This window comes from Aegilops tauschii, chromosome 5, assembly GCF_002575655.3.
Source record: "Aegilops tauschii subsp. strangulata cultivar AL8/78 chromosome 5, Aet v6.0, whole genome shotgun sequence".
In the NCBI taxonomy this organism is placed as follows: domain Eukaryota; kingdom Viridiplantae; phylum Streptophyta; class Magnoliopsida; order Poales; family Poaceae; genus Aegilops; species Aegilops tauschii.
In genome coordinates this window covers 379,534,828-379,545,481 of record NC_053039.3, presented here as the reverse complement: position 1 = coordinate 379,545,481, position 10,654 = coordinate 379,534,828, and the positions used below count along the sequence as shown (strand labels likewise).

At 43.9% G+C, this 10,654-nt stretch overlaps 2 protein-coding genes across 2 annotated transcripts; both read right to left on the bottom strand.

Moving 5' to 3' along the window:
* Positions 1-209: 209 nt before the first annotated feature.
* On the bottom strand, positions 210-4,451 carry LOC141022398 (uncharacterized). Its single transcript, XM_073498637.1, has 6 exons — positions 3,952-4,451; positions 2,500-3,682; positions 2,193-2,280; positions 1,346-1,398; positions 880-952; positions 210-514 (listed from the first exon to the last, which is right to left on the bottom strand). Exons 2-5 carry the CDS (start codon positions 2,667-2,669, stop codon positions 937-939), a joined length of 327 nt encoding a protein of 108 aa, XP_073354738.1. The 5' UTR covers positions 2,670-3,682; positions 3,952-4,451; the 3' UTR covers positions 210-514; positions 880-936.
* A 4,197-nt stretch (positions 4,452-8,648) lies between these two features.
* On the bottom strand, positions 8,649-9,840 carry LOC109786284 (uncharacterized). The gene has a single exon (XM_045228156.1). The coding sequence runs from the start codon at positions 9,832-9,834 to the stop codon at positions 9,592-9,594; it is 243 nt and encodes an 80-aa protein (XP_045084091.1). The 5' UTR covers positions 9,835-9,840; the 3' UTR covers positions 8,649-9,591.
* Positions 9,841-10,654: the final 814 nt, after the last annotated feature.

Genomic DNA, 10,654 nt, shown 5'->3' with positions numbered 1-10,654 from the left:
GTGTCTATATGGGACGAGCCCATTAATTCAGCCTTTTTAATATATATTTTTCTGTTAATTTCGCTAGCTACATGGGCCTGGCCCAACAATTTAGCCTTTTAATTTCTTTGCACATCCCTTTTGACGACAGATTTTTTTCCTGTATTTTTCTGGGTCATTTCTTTGCTGGGCCTCTCAAGTTTTCTCCTCAGAAATAATTGTTCAATATATCTTGGGCTGGGCCGAAATAATTGATCCAGTCCAACTTTTTTTATTATGCCATTGACATTACAACACATCACACTACAAGCTATCTTGGGCCTAGCCCAGTTCCAATACATTTTCAAAGCAACATGAAATGTTATAGGAGCCCAAAATATCTTTACATGCATTCGTTCTAGCAGTACATATCTTTACATCCAAGGTACCAGTAAGTGCCAAACAAAACTATTCTACAGAAAAGAAAAGAAAATAGATGACAAGACATCACAGAAGTTCCTATTGTCCTGCTCCTTCAACATTTGAAAACCTTCGCCTGGCAGTAGATCAATCATGAGTGAGAAACAATACAGCAGCAAAACAATACAGAAACAATACGGTTGATTATTCAGAGAAGTTAAACTAAGTGCAGGTCACCCAAAACTGAATTTCTTGCAATCCAAACAACACAAACAGCAGGGAGATGGTTGCATAGATACAAATCCATGTGGTAGCAGCAAAATTGGCCAATCTGGACCGCATCTTCTCTGTTTGGTACTAACTAAATAAAAAAATGGACTTGTTCATACAAATCCCTCTTGAATTCCTTGACACAACCAGGATTTGCATCAAATATTCCTTAATTTAGCGACATTAGTAAGCAGAGAAAGAGGGGGGAAGGGAGATGGGGATGCTACCTGCCTTGTCCTGAAGTTCCAACCACCAGACCAGAGAGAAGTTGCTCCTCGTCTTCTTTCCTTAGCCCCAAATTCGCCTGCAATAACCACAATTCCAGTCAGGGTAAATTCTCAGGTCAAGGTAACCTATCTCCCCAGAAAGACACTTCCAGGGGTGCGTCCGAGCGGGTGCAGATCATGGCAATCACTTGTCATAGCTGAAGGAATAGCAGTTCGCAAGGAAATCACTGAAGCAGTAAAACACTAAACACCAGGCTTATAATTGTCAAGCTACTTTAGGCTCCTCATCCGTCTGACAAGTGCAAGCAATTTCTTTTTTCATAGACAATGGCATCCCTCAATGTATATAACTACATAATTAACAAAAACTACGGAGTTGGGTCATTGCATCAACCAGCGATCTGATCTCACAAGCCCCACCCAGGTGGTGGACTGGTGGTAGTACAGCAGCTAGAGGGCGCATCACTCACCGGTTGAAAAGCTCGACCTGGTACTCCATCTCCTTCTCCGCCATCCCGAACATCTGCATGGCGCAACCACCACCATCAATTAACCTCAATCACAAGCTCGAAATCGAAGAGGAAGGCATATACACACAAAAAAAGAACATGAAAATTCCAGAAAAAGGCGACTTGTAGCTGCCAGGCAGCAACTTGAGAATGAATGATTGATATCCTAGAAGTTGTAAACTGGAAGCCAGAGAAGCTACTAGTCAGGTTAGTTTCATGTTCTGAAACTGAATGCATGGGGTCGAGTTTCAGTATTCTGTGTAAATTAGTCATATGATGTACCTGTAGTTACGCAATGATTTTGCTCACGTTAGATAGCATGTACTTCTATACGAGAGAAAGAAGGATTGCTATAAAATCTGCTACATTTTATTGTGCAATGTCAGTCAGTTTGTGTAGCTAAACTGCTAACAATGAACCGACCAAGTGCATATATACTGCTCGTGAGCATGACCAATTTTTTAATCAGACTAAATTAAGACCGCAAGATAATGTTCTCGCACTGGAAGGTTACATGTGTACTTCTTCAGAATAATCCAATCATTTTATGACAAAACCAAATATGTTGCAGAATAAAAAATCTACAAGGTGAATAGTAGAAGCTGAGTTTTCAAAGAATGTATCACTTTCAGCTATACAAGATTGCCCATCCTCAAGAAAACAATTATAATTTGGAGTCATGGCCTGAACAGCCCCAGTAACTCATCCTCAAGAAAACAATTATAAAAGACTAATCTTAACCCACTGGTAGCAGTCGAACACTAGCAACTAGTGAGCACTGAAGAAACAGCACAATGAAATAGCTCACCCTGATGGTGTCGGTGTAGTTCCATCCGACCTCCTTGGAGAGCTGGCCGAGGAGGCAGTACCTATGCCCAGGCTGCAGCCTCAGAACCCTGCAAAACCATAAGCGACGTCAGCATCAAACACACATACAAGACGCACGCAGTACAAGCAATGTCAGCAGCAGTAATGCATTCATCAATAAAAAATGGCAGCAAAAGCAAGCCTAAGAGCCAAACTTCACACTGAGTTTCCAATCCAAAACCTTACACTACAGACTGGACTATTACATTGACCATCCTAACATTCAGAGCTAGAAGAAAGCAACACACCTGAGACCTTGTCCTCCCACCAGTAGATGAACCAGAGGTTGGCCCCCTGCTTGTCCATCTTGTAGAGCTCGTACCAGTGCTCGGCCACCTTCGATATGAGCGCTCCGAACCCGGTCGCCAGCACGACACCTGCAGGCAAGGCGTAAGCTACGGATCACAACAGTATGCATCGGATGGCAACAATAACATCAACAAGTACAAATAGCAGCATCTCAATCACTGTATAATCAATCAGTAAGCACAAATAGCAACAGCAAGCATTCTCCCAATCACAGACTACACTAATCAGCACCCCTCTCTCTCAATCTATCTCCAGCAGATGAAAAAGCAATCTCTCACTCATCCCAGCCCAAGCCTCTCCCACCTTTCTCTCTCAATCTCATATCACCTGAACTCGTGAACATCTCTCACCTGAACTCGTGAAGCATCTCTCACCTGAACTCAATTTAGGAGAGCCATGACTCTGTCAAATTTCAATCTTACTAACTGAAGTTTTGGAAAATGAATTGCAGGATTCTGTTTGCAATCTTTTGTCTTTGGATAACCATAGGTATGCAATTCACTTCTTGCCCATAGGCTAGAACAATGGTGATGAGAAGAACCAGGATCACCACTGCGGCGTCCTGACACCCTCTCGCGCTGCATTGCAACACCACCAGTCAATAGAACCTAAACGGAGCAGAAGTCACCACCAGTCTAGGCTCATGGTCTGGAGACAAAAGGCCCGCATGCTGTCGGCAACCTTAGTCAAGGAATTACAACGCAGCAGCGCCCGGATTTATTACTAGCAACGCTGAGATATACACTAATCTATGAAACATTGCATCAATAGCACTGAACAAGTAACCACACCGGCATGCATGAACGCAGGAGTAGTAGATTTTACTGTATTTCAGAGTCGATTACTTGATATATATAGTATATAAGTCAGAACATTCAAATAGGATAAGTCAGGACACGAATAGATTTTTCTTGGTTGTGCAATTTAAAGATCCTACGACGAGGCAAACCGGAATATATACACAGTTGATTGGCACGCCTTATTTACAGGAGGCATTCAGAGCGATTGCCGTGGCAGCCAGCGCCATCTAGAGCAATCCGAAGGTGTTCTCGCCGCTGTAGGTCATGTAGAGGAAGCCGTCCTCGTCCTTGTTCTCCTCGTAAATGGCAGACATCAGGGCAGCTGCAAACAGAGGATGAACATGAACTTTGGTTATTAGAACATTGGACCATGCAATGTACTACAAAGCAAGGAGAGTCTGTTGCTGCTCCCTACCTGTCGGGTCTAAACTAGATTGACCAACAAGTTCGATTGACCCGCGAGGATCTACTACCCAAAATTCGATTGTCCCGCACAGACCATCACCAAACAGTTCTGATCGATCGAACTCCGAGCGAAACAATAAACAGACGACGCGCGAGCGCAAGAGGGGATCGGTCGTTGGCGCATGCCCTGGAGGACGTAGGCGGCCTTGGCGGAGTCGGAGTAGCTGGGGAGCGACATGCCGAGGTCGAGGTCAAAGGAAGACGGAGGAAGAAGGGTTCCTCTCATCTCTGTCGAGGTCGGATCTTGACGACGACGCGAGTCCGGCTCGATCTGGACCCCGCCTGAGGTGGGACGAGGACGAGACGCAGCCGTCCCCTCGTGCAGACGAAGGTCCAGATCGACGCCCTGGTGCGATCCGCGTGAGATCCCTCTTCTCTTCTGATGGGAGGAGGAGAGGGAGGGGGCGGTAGGTGTGGGGGGAGAGAGCGGGAGCGGCGGCCGGCGACGAGGTCAGACGGGGCGATGGGTGGCAGCGGCGAGGTCAGACGGGACGGTGGGTGGCGGCGGCGAGGAGGAGCGGCTTGAGGTGGGAGGGGAGGGGAGGCCGCGGCAGGATCGGCGGGACGGTGGGTGGCGGCGGTGGTCCAATGGAGGGAGAGGGGAGAGGGGTTAGGGTTTGGGCTGCAGGTCGTGGGGGGAGGAGTGGTGTGCGGGGGAGAGGGGGAGAGGGGGGAGGAGTGGTGTGCGGTGGGTGAGTGGTGGCATTCGGCCACTAACAGGTGGGCCTGCGAGGAATTAGGCCCACATGTCAGTGTCCTGAACGACATGTGGTGTAGGTGAGGAGAGCTGCTTTCGGGTGGGTGTGGGTGGGGAGAGGGTGAGGGGTGTGGGCCGTTGGATCTGGCAGTATCCGACGGTCTCTAATGCTTGATCCGCGTGACATGCCCATAGACCAATCAGAACGAAGTGCAGGCTTTGATGACGTTATGACCATCTAAAATGGTCGTGATCAATTTTCCATTTTTCGAGTGTCCAAAATGAGTTTTTTTGTGAAGGACTTACCGTATATTAGTTGCAAAATTGAACCAAATCAATTTTCTAAAATATTAGGCCATATTTAATGCACAATTGACAAAATGTTTGGGTGTCAAAAGTTTTGATCCACCTCTGGTGAAAAAGGCAAATTCCCGCTGATTCAGCAGGAAGCGGGTCAAATTTGAACTGCAGCTGCCTCATAGTTTGCTCTGTATTTTTTCCAAAAATCATTTCTAGGTACATAAGTATCTATTTAATCAGAGAAACACAAAAAAAATTCAAGATTCAACAAGTAGATAGGAACGGTCATTCCCGCCGTTTTGACCGCATTTTGAAACGGGCATAAAAATTTCAAAAAAAATCAAAAAATTGGAAACCTAAATAATAAACTTGTAATACGACAATTCTTTTGAAAAAGTGTTCTCAGAAATGAGCTATCATGTGTCAATATTCATGGCTTTCGATCCAAATGATCAATCTTATGGCCACATTCATGGCATAGTTTGTTCACGTGACCTCATATCATGCACAAGGTTGCATCTTGGAATGGCAAACAATGTTGCCTAAGGGAGTTTTCATTTTCTTTGGACGAAAAATCAATTTTCCATTTTCCGAGTGCCCGAAATGAGTTTTTTTTAAGGACCTACCATATATTTGTTGCAAAATTGGACCAAATCAATTTTGTAAAATACTAGGCCATATTTAATGCACAATTGACAAAATGGTTGGGTGTCAAAAGTTTTGATCCACCTCTGGTGAAAAAGGCAAATTCCCGCTGATTCAGTAGGAAGCGGGTCAAATTTGAACTGTAGCTGCCTCATAGTTTGCTCTGTATTTTTTTCCAAACATCATATCTAGGTACATAAGTATATATTTAATCAGAGAAACACCAAAAAAAAATCAGGATTCAACCACTAGCTAGGAACTGTCATTCCCGCCGTTTTGATCGCATTTTGAAACGGGCATAAAAAATTCAAAAAAAATCAAAAAATGGAAAACCTTCGCATTGTGTTATCACATGTGACCAAGTTACCAGGAAAAATAATAAACTTGTAATACGACAATTCTTTTGAAAAAGTGTTCTCAGAAATGAGTTATCATGTGTCAAGATTCATGGCTTTCAAGCCAAATGATCAATCTTATGGCCACATTCATGGCATAGTATGTTCAAATGACCTCATATCATGCACAAGGGTGCATCTTGGAATGGCAAACAATGTTGCCTAAGGGAGTTTTCATTTTCTTTGGACGAAAAATCAATTTTCCATTTTCTGAGTGCCCAAAATGAGTTTTTTTGTGAAGGACCTACCATATATTTGTTGCAAAATTGGACCAAACCAATTTTATAAAATACTAGGCCATATTTAATGCGCAATTGACAAAATGGTTGGGTGTTAAAAGTTTTGATCCACCTCTGGTGAAAAAGACAAATTCTCGCCGATTCAATAGGAAGCGGGTCAAATATGAACTGTAGCTGCCTCATAGTTTGCTCTTTATTTTTTACAAAAATCAATTCTAGTTACATAACTATCTATTTAATCAGAGAAACATCAAAAGATTTCCAAGATTCAACAACTAGCTAGGAACGGTCAAGCCCGCCATTTTGACCGTGTTTTGAAACGGGCATAAAAAATTCAAAAAAAATCAAAAAATTCAAAAACCTTCGCATTGTGTCATCATATGTGACCAAGTTTCCATGAAAAATAATAAACTTGTAATACGGCAATTATTTTTAAAAAGTGTTCTCAGAAATGAGCTATCATGCGTGAAGATTCATGGCTTTCAAGCCAAATGATCAATCTTATGGCCACATTCATGGCATAGTTTGTTCAAATGATCTCATATTGTGCACAAGGGTGCATCTTGGAATTCCAAACAATGTTGCCTAAGGGAGTTTTCATTTTCTTTGCACGGAAAATTCATTTTCCATTTTTCGAGTGCCTAAAATGAGGTTTTTTTGTGAAGCAACTACCAAATAATTGTTGCAAAATAGGACCAAATCAATTTTATAAAATACTATGCCATGTTTAATACACAATTGACAAAATGGTTGGGTGTAAAAAGTTTTTATCCACCTCTGGTGAAAAAGACAAATTTCCGCCGACTCAGCAGGAAGCGGGTCAAACTTGAACTGTAGCTGCCTTATAGTTTGCTCTTTATTTTTTCCAAAAATCATTTCTAGGTACATAAGTATCTATTTAACCATAAATACATGGTTCGGTTGTGATACGTTGAGGTTTGGACGGTGGCCCAGGGCCCCAACTCCAAAGCGCGTAGACTCGCATGCCCGTCGCGTGGTCACCGCGTGACCGTGGCATTTCCATGCGTTTTGGGAAGCCTAGGCATGTCTAGTAGGTTTGGCACTCCCCAGGTACATGCTTGGAAGAAAATAACAACAGAAGAATCTCACGAGGAGATCGAACAATGCTCAAACATGAATTAACACCCAAGTGTTTGATTAGTGGTACGGGAAATGCACATGGCCAATGGGCCTGAGTTTTGGCCGAGGATGATCATCTACTAAGGACACTATCTTGGAAAATTTGCAGCTCAAATGGAGGAGCCTAGGTGTCACTTGCTTTGCAACGTACCACATTGGACAAAAATATGAATGTTGCAGCCACACTCACATGTATTATTAGATGGGGCTCAAATTTTGTGGAGAGCTATGATTTGGGAATATAGAAGATGTGGCAAAAATTCAGCTCATTAGGATATGCCTAGCTAGTACTTCCTTCACAACAGTTCGAGTTGAACAAAAACTTTGGAAATTTGCCGAGGAAGATTTACCACGCAAATGGAGTTGAATATTGTCATGAGGCAATGATTTGGATAGTAAAGAATGCCCAATTTTTTTGGGAATTTTGGGAATGACAGAAATATAGGTTGCTTCACAACCTAGGGCAAAAATTGACACATGGACATGACACATATGCAAAACTGATGAGGTGGCGCCTAGTCATAGCAATAAGTACCAATGCATCCACGTTCACAACCTCATGACCATTTATATTGGTCGTAATCAGGTAGAAATAAGGTCATTGGCCACTCTTGTCTGCTTTGTGACCATTTGGTGTAAGCAATTTCAGAGTTTGAGCCCTTCCAAGCGAATTGGCCGTGGATTTACGACCAATTCAGCTAGGGTCACTAAGAGAAGGTCACAAGTTGACATATTTCTTGTAGTGGAGGAAGCTCAATGCGCAACTACTTTCTATCGGGTCATACCTTCCCGTTGTACGTGTTCCGACGATGTTTCCGCGTGAACGAACGGTTATTCTGTCAACTTGTTGATGACATGGAAAACAATGAACCTTTCTTCCAACAACGGATAAATATCGTTGGTTTCCTCAGTTTTCCCTTATTAGAAGGTGATTGTGGCACTTTGAATGATTGCATATGGTGTTCTTGCGGATGCATTGGACAAGTATGTTCGAATGTCCCAAAATACAACCACAAAGTGCATGAAAGTGTCCGTCGAAACTGTGGTGGGGGTTTATGAAGAGCAGTATCTACGAGCACCCAATACCGAGGACATGGCCAGAGCTTCTAGCGATGGAGGTGGTAGAATTGCCCTACACCTTGGCACGACTAATTCACCGGGCATCGCCATGATCTAACAATAATTTTGGAAGTTGTTGCCTTCTAAGATTTGTGAATTTGGCATTGCTACTTTGGATTGCCTAGATCTCATAATGACATCAATGTCTTACAAAGATCTCATCTATTTGCATGGTTAGCCGCTGGTCCTTCTCCACCTTATAAAACTAGCCAATCACATTTATCCATCTTAGTCAACATTTGTGTGAAGACATTTCTAACCTTGAGACCAAAAAACTTAAGCATTTCACCAAGGTGCAAGAAGATCACACGATGGACATAGAGAGGCGTTTGGATTGTTGCAAGCAAGGTTTTCAATTTTTAGGTCTGCTCGTTTATGGAACAAGGATGTCTTGACATATACCATCGTATGCGTGTGATTCTAAACAACATGATCATTGAAGAAGAGAGATATGGCTATCTCCGCTGACTATGGAAATCTTGGCACAATCTTCAGGCACACAAACCGTCTCAAGCATTTTTAGGCATACCGATAGATTGAAGACCGGGTCATCCATCATCAACTGAAGGAGAATCTTATTGTCCATCACTGACGGCTACCTCAAAGACAACGTGTTTAAATTTCTTTAGAATTTATTTACTTTTACTTGAACAGTTTATTTAATTGGATTCTTTGTTGTATTTCCTATCAGCGTTTGTTAATAATATTTGTTGAATTATTGCACTGTTTGACCTGAATTATTGCAATAGTGTAGAAAGCAAAAAAACAAAGAAAAATATATGAATGTTGCATTACGCCGACTCTATATTCGCATAGACTCCGCAACCTCCAAAATGTTGTGAAACGCATTGTATATATACATTATAAAGGCTGTGAATATGACAACTTTGCTATAATTGGTCTTATATCAATGGACCATTGTACACATCGGTCTGAAATGTATAAAACGCCAAAAGATCGATCTGAAACGTGGAATGAAACGACAAGTTTTCCGTCTGAATCCAGTTTATTTCACGTCAGAAGAACACAAGCACCCGACCGGGAAATGCCGGTCAGGTCTGCGTGGCACATCCACACTTGCAAAATCACCGATGAAAAAGATCAATCAACTAATAAACGCAGCACTAAAAATATTAACCGACACGCATGCGCGACACTAGCACCCACGGATCACAAACTCATCATCTTGGAAAAAAAAAAGGAAGTAATCGAACGAAGATCGGTCCACGGTTCAGCGCCTGGCGGGCGCGGGGTCGGCCTTGATGGCGCTGGACGGGTCGGGGTCCACTGGCGGGGTGGCGCCCCCGGCGACCGCGGAGGCGGCCTGCGTGCCGGCGTTCTTGGCCGCCTCGGCGCCGCTGGCGACCTCCTTGGCGAAGGGGACGGACTCCGCGCTGCTGTCCGCGGAGGCGAGCGGCGCCGCGGCGAGGGCGGCGAGCAGCAGGAGGGCCGCGAGGGCGAGCGCGCGAGACATGGCCAGGGCGTGCGGTAGTCGAGTGCTCGAGTTGCTGGCAGTGCGGGGACGGGAGAGGACGGTGCACCGTGCTGGAGCGTGGGCGGGCGTATATATATGAGCAAGGGCGGGAAGGGAAGGGCAAGGTCCGCCGCAGCGCGCGGCCATGGTGATGGCGGGTGGCCGCGCGCCAGCAAGTGGCTTGCATGCTTGACATTGGTTGGTGATCGCGTGGACATGTGCCCTGGTGTGGTTCTTCTTGCGTGCTATAATCGCTTGACCATTTCTTGGACATCCCAAGCCTCTTGTGCTACGTAGCGTAGCATGCATCTTTACTTCTTTAGTTGTGGTCGTGCAGAATGTTAGGGCACTACGAGCATACGTGTCCTCTCTATCCACTAATCTCTCCTGACTTTCACTGTTCGATCCTCCCTGATTTTCAAGCCAACCACCTCAACCCGTAATTTTTTTATGTAAATATAAGTCCGTAAATGTAGCATTACTCGACTATTGTGGGCATCATCTCGCTCCGTATCCCTATTCCATTGCTTTTAACCCGGACCGAGAAATTCACAGTTAGGAATTGATAATTCTAATTGTTTATTTTTTTTATCTCACGGAACATTCCAAAATCTTGGTGCTCTGAGCCAAACATGATCAACCACAAGATGGCTATCCCTATCTCATTCAGAAATAGTCGGTGAACCAAGCACGCTTAGTCGTAGAACTGTGCAACTAATTATTTGGGCATTTCTCGGTCTACAAATGCACATGGAGTTGCGCCCGACTTTAAGCTCATTCGGTTTAAAGATGACATGTTTAATTATTATGTGGCAAGAAA

Excerpts from the sequence above, each read along its gene's own strand:
- LOC141022398 (XM_073498637.1), bottom strand. The coding sequence starts at position 2,669 with ATGCATACTGTTGTGATCCGTAGCTTACGCCTTGCCTGCAGGTGTCGT. Across the intron at positions 2,281-2,499 it reads GTGGGAGGACAAGGTCTCAG|GGTTCTGAGGCTGCAGCCTG; the intron begins GTGTGTTGCTTT and ends ATGGTTTTGCAG. Across the intron at positions 1,399-2,192 it reads ACTACACCGACACCATCAGG|ATGTTCGGGATGGCGGAGAA; the intron begins GTGAGCTATTTC and ends TGCGCCATGCAG.
- LOC109786284 (XM_045228156.1), bottom strand. The coding sequence starts at position 9,834 with ATGTCTCGCGCGCTCGCCCTCGCGGCCCTCCTGCTGCTCGCCGCCCTC.